At 38.5% G+C, this 25,975-nt stretch overlaps 1 protein-coding gene across 5 annotated transcripts in view; it reads left to right on the forward strand.

The window, feature by feature from the left end:
- Positions 1–25,975, forward strand: part of UBE2E3 (ubiquitin conjugating enzyme E2 E3) — a 115,699-nt gene that overhangs the window by 2,071 nt on the left and 87,653 nt on the right. For all 5 annotated transcript variants that reach the window (XM_034428750.3, XM_034428757.3, XM_087882065.1 and 2 more), the window contains 2 exons: positions 59–252; positions 2,596–2,646. In XM_034428750.3, coding sequence (XP_034284641.1) covers positions 59–252; positions 2,596–2,646 — 245 coding nt within the window. The remainder of the gene's footprint in view (positions 1–58; positions 253–2,595; positions 2,647–25,975) is intronic.

The raw sequence follows: 25,975 nt of genomic DNA on the forward strand, positions 1-25,975 counted from the left end.
AACTGATATTCTTTTGTCCCATTCCTTTCCTTTTGCTCCTTCCCCAACGTTTCCCAAGATGTCCAGTGATAGACAAAGGTCAGATGATGAAAGCCCAAGTACCAGCAGTGGTAGTTCAGACGCAGATCAGAGGGACCCACCAGCACCTGAGCCCGAGGAACAGGAAGAAAGAAAACCTTCTGCAACACAGCAGAAGAAAAATACCAAACTCTCCAGCAAAACTACTGCTAAACTATCTACTAGTGCTAAAAGGTAACAACTCCAAACACCTGAAACATTCCTCCCTCCCTCCCTCTTTAGGGGAAAGGGAGCAGGACAGAAGCTTGATGAGAAGGCACTTAATGTAAAGAGGCAAACTTTGCTCTTTGATGAAAAGGCCTGTAATAAGAGATGGCTTTAAGGTTAGAATCTAGTTTCCGCAGGGCCTCTGGCTCAGATTTCTTTGGGATCTCTTCACCCAACCCATTTGCCAGGTTCAAGATGGAGGTGTGGGTGGGTTGTGTAGGCAGGTTCTTAATCTCTGAACTACATTATTATGGAAAGCACATGTGATAATGTAGGATGAAACCCACTCTGTGAAGGGGGTCCTCTTGCCATCTGCTGGGCTCTGGTTAGCTCCACTTGGCCCATGTGTATTTTTGCATAAGTGACACCTTGTTAATGCACGTGTTGATTCAGGCAAGGAGGCCCACTTCTAGATTCCCATCTTTTATAGCTGTTTGGTGAGGGGGAGGCACCTTGAAATAATGACCCTGTCATTGGCTATTTTATTTTCAATTGAGATTCTTTGGATGCTCTGAAAAAATGATGTTTTGCAAGTTATATGAATTCTGTGGGGGTTGTTTCTTTTAGAGCACCCTTGCAGGTCAACATAGATGGGGGGGTGGGGGGGATTGTAGGAATTGAAATGCAAGAAGGGCTGTTAACTTGGCTATCTCCTACCTTTGTGGTCCAGCAAGCTATTGATTTTCCTTTGATCTGTGAAGTTTCAAAAACTTGAGAACCTTTTACAGGTTGTCCCTAAGTGAACAATATCACTATCTGCATGTAGAGTTTTTCACAGCTTTGCTTTCAAGAAGCACATGTGCTTCTAATTTTCTTTAATAGCCATTTGAGTTGGGTGAGCTTGAAATACCTTGAATCTTGCCTCTTTGGAGGTAACTGAAGAATCCCTTTTCCTAAAGCTCTGTTTCACCTAGGAATCCACATTACAATATCTGGTAGTCTATCTGTCAAATGGCATCAGACAAGTTTAAAAGTGCAAGCCATTTTTGTTAAAATTTGTAGTAGTTTGACCACTTAAGTGAGCCAGTATGCTTGTGGGTAAAACATGTTGCTGTTGTACAGTAGAGTTTCATTAGGAATCTTGAAATGTTTCATTGTATTTTAAGCTCTGCCCGCATTATCTGAGAACAATATTAGCTTTTACCAATCTCATTTAAAATAATGTACTAAATTGAGCATAAATGAAAATAAAATGGTTATGATAAATCTATTAAAAACAGGACATTAATCTTAAAAAAAAAACTTCTGATGCATTTAAAGTAACTTGCCAGCTGCTGTCACAAAATAATTTGTACAATATGTTTGTTGTGGAGAAAATGACTCTGAATGTTTTCCTAATTTATTTGGTGTTTTGAAACTTTATCCCCACTTTTTAGTTCCATAGCTTGTGTAAATTTTTGTAGAGCACAAGCCCAAGTATTTAAACTATATCTAGTTTAATCTATATCATAATAATGCATTTTCTATCAACAAAGGATAAATTGCCTGAACTTTTAAAATCTTCAATATTTGTTTCCCTTAAAATATTTTGTTTTGGGAATAAATTACAGACCCTCCATCCTTTTGATATCTTTTTTCTTAAACTGTAATAAAACTGATTAATTTTTTTTAGTTATTGACACATTATAAGTTCTGTCCAGGGCTGGATCTATCACTGATAATATTGGTATGTGTTTTATTGAACAGGGTCATTTAGCAAATCTTCAATACAAATATTGGGAAGGAGGAAAGAAATCAGGGGGAAACGTGCATCTAAAGTTATCAGTTGATTTTGCTCTGATCACTTGATTGTATAGTTACGAAGTGAACTGAAATGCTAAAATTCACTGTCTGAAGTGGAGAAAAAATCCAGCCAAAAATATTTACTATGTAATCAGTTTTTGGCTGTAACTCCTTCAGTTAGTGGTACAAAGTCATTCTGAAATCTTCTTGTATTTCCTCTTTCCCTCCCCTTGCCTACCTTCCTGGTTTCATTTGCATATAAGATCTTTTTAATTAAAAAAAATCCTTTATAAAGAATGGGGAAAACTCTTTAAGACTCACTTTTTAGAGATCTCTGAAGGGATTCCTGCCAGGCTGAGGTGTAAATGCTCTCTCTGTTTACTATAACAGAGCAGGAAAAAAGCTGTAAAGTTTCTCTGTCCTGGGATTTGGGTTGTGCCTGTGAGAACAAAGAGGAAGCAGCCATGTTAGCATTACAGAAGGCAAAACCAATCTTGCATTTAACTGCATGGTGGTAGAGGGCAGTGTAATTCCCTGATTTATTCAACTGTCTCAAATGCTTTGTGCCTGTTCTCATTTTGCCAACAGAATTCAGAAGGAGCTAGCCGAAATCACCCTGGATCCACCTCCGAACTGCAGGTATGAGACAATCAACTACCCGGCCTTTGGGGGTGCTGATGCAATTGGGGGGTGGGGTGGGCGGAAGGATTTGCAGATTAAAAAAAAAAGTTAAGGTGATTGGAAGATTGCTCAGCAACAGAATTGTGCCATTCTGCAGTATCTGTAGATGAATATCAGATAAAGCAGGAATTGTAAACGGCAAGAGGAACAAGTGTCATTAAATGGCTTTGACAGAAGGTTTGATTGCCAGTGACACAGGGTAAATGCCATATATGTTGGAAATAGTTGCCTTTGTTAACAAGTGTTTTGTTGCGTACATTTAAGCTAAATAGTGATGTGATCATGGATGTGATGTCTTAGTTTAGGACTTAGGAGATGTAGGATATTTGAGGCTTATGACAACATGAACTTAACCTGCATTTGAAAAAAAAAAGATGGTTTCTCTCTCCAACTTCAAGTTTTGGTGTCAGTTTCAAAGATAATTTAAATGTCATATGTTTCATTATTGGATGATATTCCAGGATAATATAAAAATAATTTTGTAGCTTTGGGGAGATTGTAAATTATTGGAAGATTATTTTGCATAGAATTCTAAGTCAGCATAGGTGAATAATTCAGTTTTTGAATGAAAGAGTGGTTCAGAAGTTCTTATATGCCAGTTGAAAGATCCCCCACTTTTTTTTGAAAATTAGGAATATGTTGTTTTTTGTTTTGAAAAATTAGCAATGGGTTGCTGTAAGCAAAATTGCAGTTGTGAAATTTCCAGTGTTGGAAAATAAAGTTATTCAAGGATGTGGCTGAAACCTATATTGATTCTTGGTCTTAATTTGTTACGTACTACAGTTTTCACTGACCATTATGTTGAATGCATGGCTGGTGCGAAGGAATATTGCAGCATTTTTTGTGAATGGCTATTTAATTGGATTCTGGGGAAAGGACTATCAAAGCCACGGAGGCTTGTTGTAGCTTTTCTTGTACAAGTGTGTGTGTGTGTGTGATTAGCTTCTTAAAACATTTCAATCCAAAAATGTAATATTTATCATTTTTTTTTAAAAAAAATAATTGATGATTACTGGTAAGTCCCTTACTTTGGTGCTGCAGATCCAATGCCATTTGGAAGCTTGTGGTACAACAAGTTAAACTAGAACACTTGTGGGCTTTTGGTACAGTTGTCGATCTGTCAAATCAAGTCTGGCACAGGCTTCTTTAATCAGTGAAAGAGAATATCTTAGACTCACTATAAAGCAAATGAACTATGAGGGTAGAACTCCTAGATTGTAGCTATTCCTGGATCGTGGGGAAATTTGGGCTAGACACCTGGACAATCTCTACACCTGGAAAAGAAGGAATAATGATGTACTCTGCTTTTCGTAAGGATTACTGCAACATCCCGTGAACTTCAGCTGAAAAATGGTCTTTGTGTTTTGTAAAAGAATGGCCACGTTTCCTTTGGGACCATTTCTGTCCTTTAATTCGCCACTCACTGCCCTTTGGAGTCACTTTGGCTCTCTGAAAGGCTATAGTGGGTGTGTGAGAATGAACAGGTAGGATAGGCTGATAATTTTACTGCAATCTCTAAATGAGAACCTTTATAGATTATGCTGCTGAAGTCTGACTGTGAACGATATTTTGCCTCAAGGGACAACTTTTCTTTTTTTTTTTTTTTTGGTTCTGTAGTGATATCCAGGAGAATAGATTAGTAATGCTTATTCTCCTTTGCAGCGCTACAGATCCTTTGGGGTAGGCAGGTGAACTTTGCAGTGTAATAAAACTCCATGAAGAGCAACAGCTTTCTTTTTTTCTTTCTCCGAAAGGAAAAGGAGTAGAAGAAGAAGAGCAAATGAATGCGGAAAGAAAAATCAATAACGGATCTCGTTTTGAAAAATATTTTCCCTTCTTCCCTCTCCCCCACCCCTTTCCAGAGAATCATTTCTTTTTGTTCTTGTCAACCCTTTGCTCCTTCGGTTTTTGGGGGGGGGTTGTGTGTGTGATTCTTTAACCTCTGGGTCCTTTCTCTGCTAGAAGAGCCTCAAAGAAGGGGGGGTCAGTTTTCAGCTGGACCAGACTTTGTAGATTATATACATGGTGCAGAGAGAGGCAGCAGGATTGTGGGAAGGGAACAACCGTTCCTTTCCCTGAGGTAAAGTGTCTTGTGGGCAGGAGCCACCACGGCTAAGCATCAGAGCATGTCCAGGCCAGACATTTATGATTAGCCGAGAGTGGCAAATATACCTCTGCTCTGACAAGGTTGTGGAGACTGTGAGCGGTGTGAAAGAATTCTTTGTGTAAGTCTTCCAGGATAAGTAGGCCAGTTTAATGGTGCCTTGCCTGAGAGCTTCCCCCTCCCCCTCTCCATTGCTGCAGCTGGCAAAGGGAATTCCCCTCCCTTAATTCCTGGTGATGTGGGTGGAGATCAGGATGGGCTTTCCTAATTAAAGGGGGGGGGAGGGGAGTCCAGTTTTGGAATCTGAGATAAAGTCCCTGGATAAAAAGGAGGTCTTAAGTTTGCTTGTGAAGGCTTGCCAAGGGAAAAAAAAACCCACACCAAAAGACCTGAATCCTTTTAATATTCAAATTTATCTTCCATCTTTCTTGGGAAGAACATTATCTCTGCCCAAATACCTTTATATTCATAAGTGCTCCACTTTCAGGAGGCAATTAGATTCTTCTGTTAATACAATACAGTTTGGCAAGAGGCATATTGTGTTCTGCTTGCAGGATGAGACAAAACGAAGGGAAAAAGTGGGTCTGCTATAAAAAAAGGTATTTTTTTTCCCCTGAGGGCTGCTGCTTTTGTTAAGGAATACCATCGCTTTTCTTTGTATTAGAACTTGGTTTAGCTCCAGCAGGGCTCTTGAAAGCTTCTGACAACTGTTTCAAAGTTGCGTTTTGTCTTCAGAAACCCATTCCCAAGTATATGTGCTTTTGGAGAACAGCTCTTTTTAATGAAATAGCCAATTTTTTACTTTAAAAAAAAACATGAATTCAACAACTGGAAGGAATCATTATCCTGGACTGTATTTTGGCAAATGTCAGAATCTGTACTGAATGTGTGAATGGCTGATACAAATGAAGCAGTATTTTGTAGGTGGAAATACGATACATGGAGTGTTGATTGTCATGGTTAAGATTGCAAAGGCAAATGTGCTCTTTAATTGAGTTCAATTATTACATGAACACACAGTGCAAAGGGGGGGGGTGTGGCAACAATAGCAAAGTGATGTGTGCTCCAGCTTCCTTTCGGGATCTTTGTTGTTACTGTTATTTATTTCTTTTATCCAGTCCACAGTTCTGGGATTTCTTAGTGCCCTCCTATCCCAGATTGGCATGGCCAAGCTTCATTTCTTAAAAAAAAAAAAAAAAAAAAAAAAAAAGGTCTGTGGCCACCTGCTGAGACATAACCACATCAAAGTTCCTTACATCCAAATAGAGAGTCCTTAAAGCAATAAAGGCAGGCTGTGATCTTTGTTGTTTTATGGTGGGGATCTGAGAATAGGAATTCTGCTAAATCTCCTTTGTTGAGTTAACATCCAAGGTGACATTTGAACCTGGGACACTTTTGTTTCTAGTAGCTGAGATTCCTAACTGTTGCAGAGCAGGGTGTAGTAGTAGGTTCAGAGTGGTCAGATTTTGCAAGTTCTGCCTTGGCGAATTGGACAAAAGGATACGTTTGACTTATGGTTGATTGTAAGAGTTGCTGTTTCTGTTTTCTGCCTTTAGTGGTACCAGTTACCTATGTACTTCAAATGTAGAGCAATAGGTGGAAAGCTTCACCTATCTTGCTCTCTTTTGCAGTTTATGTGTGCATAGATTTTCCTAGTGATGTCAGTCAGTTTGCAAGGTGGGTTTGCAACATGTGGGCGTCCAGATTTTGTTGAGCTACAGCTTCCGGCCTTCCTCAGCATTACTCATGCTGGCAGGCACTGCTAGGAATTGTAGGTTAGTAACATCTAAAAAGCTACAATTTCCCCCTCCCTTCTTCTTCCAAATGAGTTATAAATAGGGCTTCAATCACTCTTCCAAGTGTATACTTAGTTTGGAATTGTAATAAGGAAAAGAATAAAGATTTGCCTTGTTCTTTCTTGGAAAAAAAAGGAGATCAGTCTTCTCAATTACTTAAACTAGCCTTCCCCAATTGGTGCCAGCAAATGTCTTACAGAAGAGTGGGAATTGTAGTCCAGGTTTCCTTAATTGAGAAAGGCAGGTTTAAAGTCTTAGTATTTTAGTGTGATAGACATTCAACGAAGTCAGATCTTCCCAAAGTTGATTTTTTTCATTGTCCGAGTGAAAAGGAATCACAAATGTTAAAAGGAAACTTGGCTGCTTCTTGGACCAGAATGATACTAATGTGCAAAGGAAATGATTGAATTACTTTAGGGTTGCTGTGCGTTATTTTGTTTGTATGTATAATTAGGGAGCCACTCTGCTAAATGTAATTGGGGATAATTTACCATGCAACAAACGTTGGCTTTCCTCATTGACTATGACTATTGCAAACATCATTGCTTGCTCCTTAATACAATTACATTTAACACTCTTTAACTGATGAATGTGACTATTTTGCAGTTTGCTGACAGTTTGGATTGCCTTTTTTTATTTGTTGTCCTTGCGGGAGCAAAGTTGTCCTAATCCAACAACATTTCTGTTAGATTTCAATTTTCATGTCATCGTTCCGGCTTCTGTTTTGTTCAGATTCACACTTCACATTCTCGTGTAAGAATTTCTTATATTTCATCCATTTACATTTCACACTTAGAGAGATCTACTTCCTATTTTTATTTTAATCACACCTATCAAGGTTTCAATTTTTTCTTTAATGTAAAAAAGTTGAGTGTGATATTGTACATTTGGAAAAAAGTGTGGCACACATATCTTTGGTGCTATAGGGTGATTTAACTCCTATCCAACCTGAGCAGAATCATTGGAGCAGATGGGGAACTCCATCTTCATCTTATTCCATACCAGTAGTGGGTTTCTACTGGTTCACACTAGTTCCCACGAACCGGTAGTGGCAGTGGTAGGAGACTCCACCCACCCACCTGGATGTCATCACTGACGCTCTGTGCATGTGCAGAAGGGCCGTGCACGAGCGAAGTGCGCGCATACTCCCAGTTCTGAACCGGTAGTGAAGGTAAGAGGAACCCACTACTGCTCCATACTTTATTAAAAACATGTATTCCCATGTTTCACACATGGTTAGGTTGACCTGTATAGACTTAGAATTCTAATACAAGTATTGGCAATAAAATTGAACAAAAGGCAATTGTAAGGCAAGGGAGCTTCAAAAGCACTGTACAAATATTCATTTTTGTTAAATTTACATGCCACCCATCTCACAAATGGGCGGAAAAACCAGCAGAGATATCAATGATCAGTGAAGGAAGAAGCAATCAAATTTAAACAAGAAAAAATACTGTGCACCACCAGTTTAAGGTGCTTGGCCTTGGAAATACACACCATTGGTTATATTCCAAAAAGTGGCTGAGTTCAAGGGTGGATTTATAATTTAATTTAAAATGACTATAATTTAATATGATTACCTCCCCCTATATATTTCATAATCCTCCCTTATTTTGTTCAACTATAAGTCAGCTTTAGAGAAATCATGGAATTTTTGTGTACTCCTGCACTAGATAATCAGCCTGTTCTGTAGAAGAACATTTTGGAGGCCCACCAAGCAGGATGTGCTTCTCCACAGCTGAATCTCAGATGTAGAGATAATCGAAGAAGAGTCTGCATTGACATGAACAGAAAGCTTCCCGATACTTTGGCTGCAAAGGGCTTTAGGTATTCTTTGTGGCACACCTGGGAGCCAGGATAGTTGGCAAAGCTTTGTATAAGTATCATGATGTCATTATCCTGCTGCAAGGTTTTTGGATCAATTTCAGTTCCTTAAAGTGCCTCCGAACGCAGCACCATATAAAACACATTACAGCAGTCTGCCATAGAGATGAGGTAGTGTTGAGCACAAGTTCTAGTTGAAAGCATTTTGTACCACCCTCTGTTCCATTGATAAATAAGGATCATTTAATATCAGCATTCAGAGGGATTATTACAACCCTATCAAGCACAGAATATTCACCATCCCTCTGTTTACAGGTCTTTACTTTATATGAACTGTAGATCTATTGGGATGTATGGATGGGGAGAGTATATGAATGTCGGCAGGACCTTGCTACCGATTTTGTCATAATGATGTAATTAGTGTCATACTACCGGTATAAGCTCTTCCCTTTTCATACATTTTCATACATTTCAATCATGGTTAAGTTGACCTGTATAGACTCAGAATTAGAACACAAATATTGACAATAAAACTGAACAAAAAATATTTATTCACTTTCTTACATTTATATGCCACCCATCTCACATGAAATGTTATGATTTAGGTATTTTACATCATATGCAAAATATGATATGCAGGCCTTTTATTGTATTTATTGAAACTGTAGTACTGCTTTTATTGCCTCCCCCCTCTTACCCCCTGCCCCCCTGCCACAGATATTGCTGACAGACTAAGATTCCAATAAAGGAGAATATTTGTACTTCAGGGTTGAAATGAAAGATCCTTGGTGCTTTCTGAGCTTGGTTGTTTTCTTGCCGACATTTCATTAATAGCCCTGATGATGTTACCTAGTTTGGGTAATGAAACATCCAGCAAGAAAACAACCAAGCTCAGAGAGAACCCCTCAGAATAAGATTCTAATAGATTATTAGATTTATAGTGTGCACCTTTCAGGTGCCTTTATGTGCAAACATAATTTTTCAACCTTTTCTTTACTTTCCCTTTGATCTCTCAAGACCACACGCCTTGTAAATATACTAGCTCATGATTTCCAAAAAAGTAAAAAAAGGAATGGCTTTAAAGCAAGCAAAGACTTCTGCTGTAAAATTAAGCTGTAGCTAAATTGCAGTCTTGGAATTACAGTAGAATCATCTGTACTGTGGTATTACTATTAAGTTTATTATTTCTGCTGATTATTTGCTAGACATATTTATGTCATTATGTGGTCATTTTGATGTGCGCTGCTTCATATTTGAATATGAAGTGTGGGATAGAAGCAAATAATATTTTTCTACTAAAAATATTACTGTTGAGAGCTATAATGGGATTTCTTGTCCTATCAATAGTAAGGATACAATAGATGATTAATCGTATAGCAAATCTAAGTATTAATTTGGCTCAATTAGTACAATGACTATTTTATGTATTTATAATGTGCTTATTTATATCCAGTTCTTCTACAAGAGTTTTAGGATAGCCATTGTTGATGAGTTCAAGGTGCAAGATATGAAACTGATGCTGAAAAGGGAGTGGATGGAAACAAAGAATTTTGTAGCTTTATTATTTAAATTCAGATATATATACTTAATAAAAAAGAAAGATATTTAACACTAAAGAAAGAAGATGGATATATGAATGGATGGATACATTGATTGATGGATTTGTTCTACATGAGAAAATGTTTGTAATATGACATCTGGCAACCTGAATTTTAATTTTGCATAACATAAAACATTAGAAGCAGCAATACCAGTAGCAGTGGAATTTGTTTCACCCTGTCTGCTTTCATATTTTCTGTACTGTTTGCTGTTCGTACCAGTTTGCAGCCAATCATCCATATTTTGAAAAAAGTCCACATTACATAAACATTCATTAGGCCTGGACTTCTGGGAAAAAACACCCAGCCAAAAGTTGAGCCAATGACCATGGAAGAATGAACAGCTGACGAGTAAATCAGCTCTTTGATACTTCCTCTCCGGACAAGGAAAGGATTTGAGATTGCCCACAAGTGCTCCAGAATGTTGCTCCTGGTGAGGAGCCTTCAAGACAGCTGTCTCTGGTGGGTTTATATCTCTGGGAATCTAGAGAATAATCTTGTTTGAAATCTTGTTCAAACCCCTTTGTTCAAATTCCTTACAGCTACTAGGAACATTTGGGCCAACAAGTTTTATAGCACCAAGTGAGTTTCATTCAATCTTTAGTGAATGAAATAGGGAATGGAGTTTTAAATACAAATTTACAGATTTTAAAAATTAGAGATGGGGGAAGAATTAAACAACCAAAATAATTAAAACTCTGATTTAGAAAGTTACAAATGGATTTAAGGGACCACATAAATTTTAAATAAGATTGTGGAAGTAATTATAAAGAATCCTTCCCATGAGAAAATGATTTTTGTTTTGAATTCTTATAAAAATGATAATAAGACTTTAAAAATTGTCACTAGAGAGAACTAGAAGGAACTAAAGATTAGAATTAAAGGAAAAGAACATTTAAATTTGACTTACAAAAACACGGAATGAAGCAAAATATTTTAATACTGAACATATACTGAAGGATATTTTTGAACAATGAACCAAGAAGTTGATTTTATAAAAGTATCTGTCTCTAGAGAGATTGTTTTAAAGATTTTATTAAAGAGGAACAAATTTTACATGACAAGATTGAGACTTATTTGAAAGTGGATTTTAAAATGGCAGGCTACAGATTTGACATGGAAAAAGATGTAACACTGGACATAAAAAGAAACTTGGTGATATTTTATATAATAAAAGAAATATATAAATAGTAAACCAAGAGGTTGACCTGGACAATTTTCCTATATTGGATTCACAGAAGATGATTGTTAAAACTTTGAAGAATTTTTTGAGAAGGAACAAAAAAAAAAAAAAAATCAATTGCTAGGACATTATTTGAAAGGACTAAAATTCAAGATTGTTAGAAGCAAAAGAAAGGCATATAAAGTTGATTTATTTGATCAAGATTAAAATAGAAATGCTATCTCTGATAAACATAGCAAGATTGAATGACAAGGCTTTAAGAATTTCTTTACAGAGAAGAGAACTGGGACGAAAATTTCATTATTATATTTTAAGAAGGTGAAGAAATTTCTCTTTTTTTCTTTACTATATTGTTATTTTTCTTTTCTGCACCTTTTTTATTTTGTATCTTTATTGTAATTTTTAATAAAATTATAAACATTTATCAAATAAAAAAAATAAAGAAACAAATAATTTGAATACAGTTATGCTGAAGGAGATAAATAGAGAGATAGAGGTAGACAGACAGACAGACAGATAGAATCCATGTTGTTGGCATGTTTTTTATTCTTTTGTGAAGCCACTTAAGCACCCTCTTGCTTCTGCCTACATTTGCAGATAAGATTCTCATGTATGGTTATTCTGGAGGAAGTTCACTCCAAAGGAATTTAAAGCACAAGGGCATTGCAATTGAGGATTATAATCCTATGTTTCTTTATTAATTCCCATAGAGCATAGTGGGACTTAAGTAGACGTGCACAAGAGGCCACCTTTAAGAAACACTCTTTGGGAACATGGTTATGCATGTACCCAAATACTTTCTGCTAAAGAAAAAGAGAATAGATTTGGAATAGGGTGTGGAGTTGGAACAATTTGTGGGAGTTTGGAGGCAGGTTTGACTCCTGTGAACCTGATAAAGAGAAGGTAGCCAGTCATTTTCTGAATGAATACAAACTGGTGTCTTCAGCCAGGAAAGAATAAAGTGAAGATGGGAGTAGATGGCCAAATACATTCAGATTTGTTACCCTAGAACTACAGAATTCTAGGGTTCTGTGAAAGCCAGTTTTTTTAAAAAATAAATAAAGTAGAGGTCTTTGGTCCTCTGTGTCAATTGGACACAGTTAAATAAAGCAATGGCTTATTTATCTTCAATCTCTGGTATATTTCTTTTTCCATAATACTTTCTTCCTTAAGACAATTCATAGATTCTTCCAATATTACTTATGGATTTTAGTATATTTTAACCTGTTTTTATTTTCCTGTTTTGGTTTTCTTTAAAAGAAAAAGGATTGAATGTAGCAATATCGGACCAAGAGTGATGTTTTTGTACATGGGATGGTGTAAATTAATATAGGAGCAGTATGGGAAAAATCAATTATATGGAAAGAAAAATCTTTAAATAACTAACAAGTTCATTTCAACTTTTCTATTGATTTAGCATCTATATTGTGTTTATTATCTTACGTTTTTATTTACTTATTTTCATTTATCAACTTTTTATCAAGAACTGTGGGAGTGAAATGATTAATGTGCACAATCTTTACTGATTTTTCCCACAGAACAATCCTGTGATATCAGGCTGGGAAACACTGCTCACTTAGTAAGCTTCACGGTTGATGGAGAATTTAAACCTGGGTTTCCTCAGTTGTAGATCAATATGACAATGTAGCTAATGTTTTTTTGCGAAACATAGTTTGTATCCAAGCTGTTAAGATTTCTTAGTTTTCAACCTCTCCATGCACAAAATGACTATTATTGGTACACTATACCTTGAAAATTGATTGTCACTGTTGTTCTAGGCTGGAACATGCATGCAGTTTCAAGGAGTTCACTTACAGTTGCAAGCAATTATAGACAACAGCAGGGAAATGACCACTGCATGCATGCACCAGAGCAAAAGCTTGATTGAGATTCAAAGCCAAGTCAGTATTCAAGAGTGTAGTCCACAAACAGTCCAGCTGCTCAGGTGCTGCAGAACAGTAGCCAGCTTATATGGAGTCAAATAGCCAGGTTTCTGGGCAGCATTATGGGATTCAGAGATATGAGCCGGGGAGTTGAGGATTGAGCTCTGATTTAGGTCAGTCACCTGGGTGTGGTCAAATTAAGGCCATCACCTCTTTTGTTTCTTGAGGAACCAAGCGTGGTGTGTGTGCTCAGTTCTCCAGAGGTTTTTTTTGTGTGTCTCTGCCAGCAATCATGCAGAACAGGAACAGAACAAGTTAGATGACCTCTGTCACATTACTTGTTCTACGCCTCTTCTGGATGATTACTGGCAGAGTCTAGGTGCTAGATTGCTTCCTGGTTCCTGTGGCTGGCATTCATCCAGAGCAGGCATCTCCCCATCCCAGTCCTTTTTCTCCCTGGAAAAAGACAGTTGGAGACCATGGCAGTTGTGAACATTTAATCAAACAGAGACATCAAATTGGGAATTTGCAGGTGGGCTCATTTCCTTTTATCTCCAGCTTTGCATTGGAGACCCTGAGGGCTTTCCAAGTCAATTGTCTCATGCTAATGTGTGACTCTAAACTGCATCCAGGGCATTATAATTTCAGGGAAAATAAACGTAGTTAATGCAGAGCAGTATCTTGTTAATGAGAGTTCCAGTTTAATCTCTGTGGAAGGTGTAAATTCTTCAGTGTTTGGAAAAAATCTCAGTCTCTGAATTCACAGTAGCTCTATTCAGGTGCTATAGAAACTGGAGAGTTTGCCAAGTGTGTGTTCATGTCTTTCTCCTGAAGACTTTTGTACATTCAACTTGAGAATCTTGGCTGGGATGGAAGCCAGTGCACGTCTGAAGATTTGCTAGTAATATGGCTGGATTTTAGGGAAGCTTCTGGATATCACAATGGCTTAGTGAATCAAATTTGGGGCAGAAATAACAGAATGGAGCGGTGTTTTGTGACTCAAGTACTCTTCAGATGTCCAAAAGAAATTGATTTACTTTTCTGGTGCAATGTGGAAAACAATTCTGTTCTAATTCCACAACAGGAGGCCCTTGTTTTTCTCCCAGATACATCTATTACAGGTTGTTGGGATTTGATTCTATTCCATATCAGGTAGTCTTCTGATAATTTTATTTCATTGCAATTACAGCTATGGTATTTCTTTGTTAAGGCTTTGCACCAAGGAGCCAATCACACCCTCTTCCCACTGTATATATTGCAGGCTCAGAAAAGTTAGATCAGTAGATTGCAGAGAATTGGGAAGCCATGCAGGCAAGGCGGTCTCTACCTAATAGAATGGAAGACTTTTGCCCTCTGAATGTGGTAGCTGCCAGCTTTAAACTATGGGCTTCTTTCTTCTGCCTTTTCAAATCAATGGCCATGTGGTTTCCTGCCCCGGAAAATTTCTGTCTCTTGTTTACAAGCTGCCTTTCTCCAGCATCCAGAACTTCCCATTTCACCAAATACACCATTTACCCTTTCTTAGTTATGAACACCCAGTTAAGGGCTACCTTCCTTCCTTTTTGTTTGACATTTTTGCCACCCATCTTGCCTAGTGGTGACTCTTAAAACAATAAAAGTGGTGGCTTAAAAACAATAAATATTCATAATAAGAATTATATAATTTACAGTTTAAAAGTTGGGGAGGAAGGGAGCCAGATTTATTTATTTGCTTTCCATAACTGCCCATCTTAGCAAACGACTCTGGGGGGCTCATAATTCAAAAACATATATTTACAATTAAGATCTTAAAAAACATTTAAAAACAATAAAAACATTAAAACAATAAAATGCCTAATTCGACTACATATAAAGCAAGACATCTGGCCTGTTAACAATATAGCAAGGATGTCTAGAGTTTCTTAGTCATCCAAGTCATAGTTGTCTTCAAGATATTTTTTCAAAAGGCAACTGGGCTGGTTTCTCTTTTCTTTTCTCTTTTCTTTTCTCTTTTTGTTTTTCTTTTCTTTTCTTTTCTTTTCTTTTCTTTTCTTTTCTTTTCTTTTCTTTTCTTTTCGGAAGACATTTCACTTCTCATCCAAGAAACTTCATCAGTTCTGGCAGGATAGTGGGGGTGATGGAAGAATTAGTTCTGACAGGATGGGTGTGTGTGTGTCAGAAGGATCATATTTCTTTGCAGTCATCTCCTCATTGAGAGCTCGTGAGGCCATTTGGGGGCTTATCTGTCCTCAGGGTCACCTGTATCAGACTGCAGATAGGCTCGGGATGCACACAAGAAGGGGAGTTGGGGGTCTTGTCTTAATCCATCAGCCACCTCCAGTTGATTCACCCCTTTTGGGGGCCCAGGCCAACAGGCAGATCCAGGTATTCAGCCATTAGGGAAGGCCAGAAGGATGGGTGCGGATCTCACCTCAGGGATGGACAGGATGCTCTAAAGGGCAGGAGCCATGGTAGAAAAGTTTCTTCTCCTGGCTCCTGCCAGCTGAAATTCCTTGACCATAGAGGTCTGCAACCTATTTTATTCTGTAGGCCCATGGCTGTCTGCCTCAGAAGTGGAGAACTCTCCTTTGTTTGAAATTTCAAAGCATCCAGGGCATTATAATTTCAGAACAAAGCTTTGATATTCTTAGCTACACAGTTGTTGCATCCAGCATTGTATTTTTTTCCCCCAGGAATTGGCCACGATATGATCTTGAAGTTCTGTTAGGCTTCTTTGAAAAGATATGTGAGGTCAACAAAATTAAGTGTCGTAGTTGAGAGAGTTTGATGGTGGGATTTGGAAAGAATGTATTGATTATTGTTATAAATAAATTTTATTTCTGTTTTTGAGCTTTACAGTGCTATAATGGTTTCTTCCCAAAGTTCTTATGATGTGGCCTAATAAAATTCTAGAGAGCATTATAGGGACATATACTTTTAGTACTAAGGCTCTGAAGAAAAAGGCTGGATATGAGAGTCAGTAATATTTTGTATCTTGGTTTCATTGGGTTTGCCATCTCGATGGTCCATGTGCTGGTTGATATTCTCTTGGGCATCCAATAGTCAACTTTTACAAAGCTGCCTTGGCACCATTCCTCCAGAGAAACAGTATTTCAGTAAGATGTCTGTTTAACAATGTGGAATTGGGTCAAAGTGGATAGATTTTGGGTTTGTTTTTTGTTTTTTTTAACCCAGTGCCTTAGTGTGTTTGTTAAGCTTCCTAGAAACAATCCCTTTTTTTCTAATCCCATTAGCAGAAAGATTTGAAGCTTTTGTGACACCATCAGGTATTTGCTTTGCTTTGAATTTTACCTAAAATGTCTCCAGAGAGTTTTCTGAAACAATATAAAGAATTTCCTTAAATTCCTTTAATTCTTCTCCTAAAATTCCAGAATGAGACTAGAACTGGGCCATCATGGAGTTTGCAAATGGTTAATATACTACGAAGCTTAAAGAAAACTAAAATGTCTGTCAGTTGTAGAAGCTGCAGAAGTAAGACAAAAAGTATCTTTAAAAAAATCTTATGCAGGAGAAAGATGCCCCCATCTAAGGAACATTCTCCCCCACTGAATACATTTAATAAAATTGTATTCCCAGTTACTCTATCCACTAAGAGAGGACAGAAAGTGAGGGGCCATCTGTGGAGTTTTAATAAAAGAGCTGGTGGATTTGATGTTGGTGGATATATTGATAAAAAGTTTTCCTCAGTGTCCCAGTTTGGATTTACTCAGCTGAGGCATCAGTCAGCATTTGGAAAAGGTGGGCTTTGGTTGTTATTTAGGCAAACATGAAATTTGGCGATTGTCGCCTCCAAATGCTAAACTAAAACAACCTGCTGGCTATAAATTGTGGCAATATATTCCAGTTCACTGTTTGTCTTGGATTTTGTGTATTTTTTGCTTAATGTCTCTTCTTTTTGCCCACAAAACACTCATACAAACAGGTTCTTGCTGGTAATCAGAACTTTTGCAATTTTTTGACAGCTGGTTGCTTAATTTGCTTGTTACTGAGCCGATAAACTCGGCCTGATGGAAAAAAAAATCTGTACCATTCTTTGTTTAGAAATAATATCCAACTTGGAAAGCAACTTTCTTTTCCTAAAATGGAAAGATTGGGCAATTCACCTTGGACTGGGAATTCACCTTGGGCTTGGTTTAACATGGCTCGGTATATAGAACATACCAACTCAATCTATAGGTCCTTCCTGTTGTTTCCCTAATATATGGGTAAGATGCATCATAAGTAGTCCTCAACTTACAACAATTTGTTTAATGACTGTTTGAAGTTACAACAGCATTGAAAAAAGGGACTTACAACCATTTTTCACACTTAAGACAGTTGCAACATCCCCATGGTCATGTAATCAAAATTTAGACGCTTGGGAATAAATTCCCGTTTATGACCGTTGTAGTGTCCTGGGGTAATGTGATCACCTTTTGTGTCCTTCTGACAAGCAAAGTCAATGGGGAAGTTTCACTTAACAACCATGTTACTAATTTAATAACTGCAGTGATTCACTTAACAACTGTAGCAAGAAAGTTGTAAAATGAGACAAAACTCACTTAACTGTCTCAATTAGCAGCATAAATTTTGGGCTCAGTTGTCATAAGTCAAGGACAACCTGTATTTTTAAACAGCAAGGATAAGTAATTTCCCTCTGTGTCTCAGAACCTCTTTGAAAAGGCCTGTCAAAATGGCTACGGGTAGTAGAAGATATCTATTATTGTCCTAAAATCACAGTTCTGGTAGCTGAAGGGGATCCAATTCAACAAAAGACCTCAGTTTTTCCAGGCACATTTTCCAGCATCTAGTAGTTAGGATATTTAGCCACCTACGTAAAAAATGATTGACGTGCTTCCTTTGTTCTTTCATTTTTTCTTTTTACAGAAAATCATCTTTCTTTTGCATATTTGGGGAGGAGACAATTTTCCCTGAAGGCCAAGGAGCCTAAAAGGGCTCTTAATTTGAAAGAAGCTTGGGCAGCCTTCTAGGAGGAATTCACACAGGCAGATAGATTCCTTGAATCTAGTTGAGCAATGTGGCATTTCCTCTCTTTTGAACTGGGCTTTTCACATTTTTGTTGACTAACGGGAAAAACAATTCCAAGCAATTGCTGCTGATTGGACACAACTCAGGGAGATTTAGGAGTTGGAGTTTAGCATTTTCAACTTGGTTGCCTTAAGAGCTCCAGGCCCCTCTGTGTGTATCCAAGGGTATCAGTAATTTGAGCCTTCCTAAGCAAAGAAATCTGAGATCATCTTTGATTGTATATATTGCTCTCCATGATATCAGTCTCACAGTAATTACTGAAAACAACTGTGGCATTTAGTCATCTAAGCCATCTAATTTCTCTGACAGGAATGAACCGTGCCAGGGATTTAGTGCGAGTAATATACAGTAGCCCCAAATGGTAGTGATCGTCAGCGCAGTGGCTGTTTATTTGCTCTTCTAAAAACCAAAATTTTGTAGCAGTGTAATCTACGCTTTGTGCCGTGAAAGGCTGAATTCTGGGACTTTTCAAAAGGGACTTTTCCAAAGAACTTACGTGTATTTGTTATTGGCATAATTCTTCGGTTAGCCAGGGGAATGGAGTTTTAGAGAAGGCTTAAACTGCTTGATGAAGTATACTTGACACACTTTTAAGTCTGTGTCATAGCCTTAAGGGCTTGAAGCTGATAGGATGAGCATTATTAAACCCCACTGATTTCATAGCATTAGTAAGTACATGCTTGAAGTTCTTTTTGTGAAATCTGTGAGATTCAAAAAGACTAAATTTAACTGAATCCTCTCCTCTTCCCTCCATCACCCCTCCCCTCCCCTTTACATCATGCTTTCAGAGAACTGAGGGAGATCTTTTTTTTTTCTTTTTGGCTAGAAATGATGTTCCTTTTATATGCATTATTAATTAACTAGAAATAGCACTTAAACTTATATAGAAACAGCATTTAGGCTTATATACCGCTTTAAGTGCTTTATAGCCCTCTCTAAGCGGTTTACAGAATCAGCATTTTGCCCCCAACAATCTGGGTCCTCATTTTACTGATCGCAAAAGAATAGAAGGCTGAGTCAATGTTGAGCCAGTCAGGATAACTATCTTATTTTTTCCTAATTATGTTTCTGGCAACTCTTCCTAGGAATGCAGTATACAGGGTGGTAAAACATCTCTCTTTCCTCTCTGAAGCAATTGAAATCCTCCTAGTCAAAATGCTTAGATAAAAGATCCTTATGGGCTGACAGAATGCCGAATTATGTCTGTGAGCCCACACATTTTTAGGTTGATAGATCCAAGAGTAATCTCGGCTTTGGAAAATTACTCTGAATAAATATGGTCCTGACCTTAGATATGATAGATAGATGGAGGGACGGATGGAGAGAGGGAGAAGTGGAGAGATAGAGTGATAGATAGATAGAGTGATAGATACCGTATTTTTCACAGTATAAGACGCACTGGACCATAAGATGCATATTAACTTTAGAGGAGGAAAACAAGAAAAAAAAATCTGCTTCTGCCTCCCGGCATCCATCAGTATTCATCTGGCTAGTGACCTTGCAGCAAACAGCAAACAGCCTGGTCAGCTTCAGCACATTATCACAGCCCCAGCAAGTGGCTCGTCAGGGCTCCGCTCTATTGCAGCCACCACTGGTCAACTAAGCTGAGCTGCTGCCGCCGGCGAGGAATGCTGGAGTCTTCACTGCCGAGCAGCGGATTGGCGGTTGGATCGACCTCCCGGAATACCACCGATCAGTTCTAGGCATCAGGGATCGCCATCGCCTGCCGCTTATCGCTGCCAATCGCCACCTCCAATCGCCGGTGGCAGCAGCAAACCCCACCACCTAGAACAGCTGGTATTCCAGGAGGCCGATCCAACTGCCGATCAGCTGTTCGGCAGCGAAGACTCCAGCGTTCCATGACGGTGGTGAACAGCAGCAGTGGTGACAGGCGGCACCAACCCCCCTTCCCCCTGCTGCAATATTTGCTCTATAAGATGCACAGACATTTCCACCCACATTTTTTGGGTGTGTCTTAATAGTGTGAAAAATCTGGTAGATAGAGCAATAGAGAGAGAGCAATAGAGAGAGAGAGTGATAGATAGAGATAGAGCGAGAGAGAGAGAGAGAGAGAGAGCGAGAGAGAGAGAGAGAGAGAGAGAGAGAGAGAGAGAGACAGTATTCTGACTCAACGCCCCAAACACAACAAACCCTCTGAAGTTAACTAAAAGATTTATTAGGAGCGCCAGCAGCCCTGGCAAAAAGTTTCTCTCTCACCGCAGGCTAACAAGTCTGTCCGGCTGGGAGATGAGCAGTTGTCTGCCACATCTATTCATCTCCGCCCCTGCCTTTTATCCCCAGAGTTAGGGTGGGGCTTCGCTAGCAGCAGTGGCTCTTCCTTCCCAAGGATTGGCCCATGGATTTCCACTGCTCTCTTCTCCTCTCCTCTGCGTGTCAGGCACTGAACCCAGCTGTTCCTCCTCTCCCTCATCAGCCACCTCCAAACCTGGGGGCTGCTGACTCTCCATCTGAGGGCTGAAGGATGGCCCAGGCTCCGCCTCTGTCTCTCCCTTTCTGCCAGCTCCATTCCCTCTTCCCCCTCGGAACTCTCAGGTTGCCTTGATGCTGACCCTGACTCCCCATGCCTCCTCCTCCTCTGATTCGGCTGTTGGAGGGGCCAGCGGCCGACAGGCCACAACAGACAGACATTAGCACTACCTTTTATTTTGGACAGACTGCCAGATAATGCTGGCAGCTGTCATGGGAGTTATTCTTGTCCTTGGCACTTCTTGACTATTGGTGCTGTTTCTCAGTGGTACCATTTGTGATTTTGAAGAGGCAAAAGTCTCTTGCTTTATCTATTACCAGCTCTTTTGAAAACAATGCTTGACTGAGGCGATTGCCTACCATTTTTGTTGGGATGATGACAGAGAAAGTAGGGGGAAAGGAGGCAGAACTTTTTTTGAAAGGAGAAAGGTCAGATCACAGATTAATTTGACCTTTGCAGTTGTATACCATCCAGGATCCTTTGAATCAGAGGAGATTTTAAATGTTGACAACAATTAAGCATTTGTGTCCAGCCTGTGTCCTGGGATTAAAACTGCTGTTTTGGGTCTAAGAAAGAGTTAGGCAGGGGACAAAATGGAGTAAGAGGGCTCAAACCAAATGCTTTGGAGCTGGTAATAGAAGGGAGAGAAATGAAAGAGTGGGGAGGGACTTTTCTCCTAGGGAGTATGTAGGCATCTGTGCCAGTCTAATCCAGGAAGGGGATTTTTACACTTCTCCCTTCGCTGAGGCATTTGAAAACTAGTTTGATGAAGCTCTAAGCTTGCCCATCCTGATGGCGGGGACCTCCTGATTCGACTGTGGCTTTTCTTGTAGTTAATCTTTCCTGAAGGCAAATCAATGAATTGCAGCCTTTTAAAGATGTGTTTACCTAATGATAACCCTTATTTACCCAATACTATTATAAGAAAGTGATTTATTGGTATATTGGGGAGGGACCTGGTGATTTAATTTTGTAGGAGCAAATTGGAAGAAAGAAACAGAAGAAAGGTGATGACATTGAGTACAGCAGCAGCCTTAACACTCTATTGTTTTGTTTTGATTTTAACTCGTTATCTATCGCTCCTTTTTTGTCACCTCTTAGTCCTTTGGTGTAACAGCTAGTTCTTAATGGTAGTAGTGATGCCGCAAAATACTAAACATAATATAATTTTAAGGCAATTAACTGCCTAATAGTATCTTCAAGGGTGTTATTAATTTAGAGGATTTGACAAGGCTTGGAGATCAGCAAGTGGTTTCTTCTCCCTAGCAGTGCTCTGCAAGGATTCGAACATATTTTTCTTGTAAACTGCTTGATGTTAGACAAAAAAAAAAAAAGATTTAATTAAAAAAAAAGGTCTGCAGCCTGAGTTTGACTTCTTATATGTATATGAGTTTGCACATATAAAATTGGAGGTGCGTTAGTCCAGTTGAATGTGTTTAGCACATTAAGTTCTGTATTTAGAACCCTCAAAACCAACCCTGGATGTAATCTGTAGCTTCTTTTATGAAATTATTGAATCCAAATGAAGTATGTCTACAACGGGTGTGGGTCAGTTTTCCATCTGGTTGGGAATTTTGGTAGTGCATTTGAAAGATACAAACAATGTCATGTGAACCTCGGTGTCCTTACAAAAATGAATGGAATTAGGATATTTTTGCATCACGATACAGCTGATGCAGATTACATATTCAGTGCTATTTGCATGGTTATGTCCTAGTGGACTTTACTAGACACATAAGCAGTAGTTTGGAGAAAACTAACATAGGTTAATGCCAGAATCTTGTAGTAAGTGCAGCAGTGAAACTAGTGAGGGAGAGGGACTACAGATAATCCTTGATTTACGACCACAATTGTTGGCCAGAATTTCCATTGCTGAGCAAGGTGGTTATTAAATGAGTAGCATCTGATTTTATCACCTTTTTGCCATGGTTATTTAGTAAATCGGTGAGGTTGTTAAGTGAATCATGTGGTTGTTAAGCAAACTTGGCTTCCCCATGGACTTTTGTTGGAAGCCTCCTAGAAAAGGTGGCCATCATATGACCCCAGGATGCTGTAACTGTTGTTAATACATGCCTATTGCCAAGGACCCAAATTTTGTTCATGTGACGGAGGGGATGCTATGATGGTCATAAGTGCAAGGACTATCTTTTCAGCTCCATCATAACTTTAAATGGTCATGAAACAAATGGTCATAAGTCAAGGACTACCTGTATTAGATAACCAACTACCTATTTATTTGGGAGCCCAACATGCTGGTTAAGACTACAGAATGACATCTTTCATTTGCAGATAGGATATTTCAAGATTCCTCCCACAGAAAGCTTTTTATTTTTTAAAAAAAAATGCCTCCAAAGAGTTGCTGATTGAAACAAATGGAAAAATCCAAGTTTTTAATAAATCTGGTAACAGAACACTAGCGTGTCCTCCTAGAAATAAAAGTCAGCAAATAACGCACTTAAGTTATAATTTATTTTGTATGAGGAAAAAAACAACCCATGTGTTTATTTTACTGAGGGTTTAAAATAGCACTGTTTGTTGCTTTAATAAAGAGGTGAGGTAGCATACACAATATTTTCCTTCCAAATTGATCTTGATAATTCTGCAATGTGAATTGTGAGACAAATGCAGTGTATTATCTGTATGTTGTTATCTGTGAATATACTTTTCATCTTTCTCTGTGGTGGTTCTGGTGCCTCTTTAGGACTTCACTATCTTTTCGGCCCCACATGTTCTTTGTTTCAAATCAAAACTGGCTCCAGAAGGAAGAGAGGGCATTTTAAGAGAGGCTTAACTGCAGTTTTCCTTCCTTCCTTCCCCATCTTTTGATTCAGTTTATATGAATGCCATTCTTTTTGTTGTACCTTGTTTTGGAAACCTGACAGGATTGGAAGGTGGCCTAAAGGATTTATCAGACAAAGCTTCAAATCTATCCAAGGCAGGAACTGATTCATTCTATTGATCAGCTGATAATATCAATACATGGGTTTCCTCTTGGGTCGACGTTAAAGTTTCATATAAATGGGGTGCTCCTGGCCAGTTCCATGACTATGTCTGGTACTGCTCTAAAAATAACCTAAATACATAAATAAAAGATCGAGAAGGTTTGACTAAGAGCTAACACAGCTTTATAATGTAGCGCTCTGCTAATTTTGAAAGCCAAGCTAAGGTTGAGAATGGCTTAACACCGTTCTGCAATTCATCCAGTGTTACTACCTCCTTGTTGCAGATTGGGGGTTTGGCTGAGAAAGTAATAAACATTGGTAACCAGGTACTTGGAGAGCCAATTGGGTGTTGTGGTTAAGGCACCAGTTCTAGAAACCGGAAGACCATGAGTTCTAGCCAAAAGCCAGCTAGGTGATTATGGGCCAAGTATTCTCAGTCCAGGCAAACCACTTATGAAAATCTTGCCAAGAAAATTGTAGGGACTAGTCCAGACCATTATCAGCATCTCAAGGAACTTTTCCTCCCACCCCAAAATCCAGATACATAGATACACTTACCCTACTGATTTCTTCCTAGATTTCTCCTGCCAGCTTTCATTTCTGCCTCAAACCTTGCCTGAGCATGAATGTAGCACCTCTGTAGTATTTATTAAAGAATCCCAATTTAAAGCTTCTATGTAAGCCTGCAAAAAACAAAACAAACAAACAAGGTACTGCTGCTTTTCTCCATTTTTGATTGAGCAAAGTGCACAGTGGTCCTATCTGCCTGTTTCCAGATTGCATCCTTCTACCCCCAAGTGCATTGTGATTTTGATCTGACATTCACACATTCTAATATTAAATGGAAGGGAAGATACTGTTTGTGTATGAAAGCCGGTTTATCGTAGTAGTTAAAATGCTGGCCTAGAAACTGGGAGACTGAGTTCCAATCCTGCCTTAGGCATGAAAACCAGCTGGGTGACTTTGGGCCAGTCACTCTCTCTTTCAGCCCAACCTACCTCACAGGATTGTCGTAGTGCGGAAAAAAGGAGGAAGAAAGAATATTATGTTTGTTCACCATCCTGAATTATTTATAAAAATTATAAAGCTGGGATAAAAATCCTAACAGATACATAACATTTATATGTACATACACCACACATACACAGCTTATCATTAACAGATGACTTTTCTATAAATGGATTGTCTGGAGCAAATTAAGTGCTGGTCCTTGGTTTATTGTTAACTCTTCCTTAATAGATCCACACAGTAGTAGATTTTTTTCAAAAAATCTATACAGTAATTGGCTGCGTTGTTCTTATTTTATGTTTGTTTGTTTTTATTGCTAATGTCATTAGCCCTCTCAAGAATCCTGAAGCTAAAAGACAGAGTAAATATGCTTAAATACTGTAAACCCTACCTTCAGTTCCCAAAACCAGAGTCAAATTTTTTGGGATTTGGATCTCTAACAATTTGCTGTAAGGATGTGTATGTGAATATGTGTGTACACAGGGATTAGTTGCTGGAAGGAAATAAAACCACTGTATTGCTGAAATAAATTGTACTATATGGTTAATGTAATGGTTGTTTAGATAGGATAATAGGAAAGTATAGGAGGGAGACGCCAAAATGGAGAAATGCAATATTTTTAAACTCCCGTACATTAAACTCTTCACATTTTCCCTTGAAAATTTGCCATGCATTACAAGCCTTTTTAAAAAATGTTATTCCTCTTGGGTTGCTATCCTAAATTTATTCGCAGATCAATTTCATTGAATTTGAGTGGACTTAACTTCTGTTCAGATACATAAATGCAGTTTGCATTGTCAGTTGCAATAATAAAGATATATGTAGCGTGTTTACTTCGCATTGAGGCAAGAAATGGTTTGCTATATTTCGGTTTAGTATATTAGGGAAAACTAATCAATGTTGATTGATTGATTAGATTTATATATTCTGCCATTTTTTTTTGGGTTCCAGTCAAGACAATGTACATCGTGCTCCCTCTTAGTTTTTGCCCTACAAAAACAGCCGTGTATGGTAATTTATTTTGTTGTGTCAACCTGGTCACAGTTTCCAAGGGAGCTACTCTGAATACATACTGTAAATATAACTGTTTTCCCAGGACTAAGATTCTCCTAAAAGTTTAGATTTCATCTCCAGGAATCCCAAATAAATGTCCACTGGTTGCTGGGGAACATGCAAACTGGAGCCGAGCATGTCTAGAAGTTATTAGCTTGAGAAGCAACCTCCACTGTTTCAGGCTGAGGAACATGCGGCATAGGATTGCACCCTGGATGGCTATTTTAAGTTGCCTGGTGTACTTCAACTCCGATATTTGTCAAGCGTGTTGAGATTACATCTTTAGATTCTCTACCTCCACCTCCCTTCCCACCAGATGCCAACCCTGAGTGCATATATGTATTTATTAGATAAGTGTTTTCCTGGCACGATTGCTCGCT

Source organism: Pantherophis guttatus, chromosome 1 (genome assembly GCF_059756535.1).
Source record: "Pantherophis guttatus breed Tessera chromosome 1, ASM5975653v1, whole genome shotgun sequence".
Lineage (NCBI taxonomy): Eukaryota > Metazoa > Chordata > Lepidosauria > Squamata > Colubridae > Pantherophis > Pantherophis guttatus.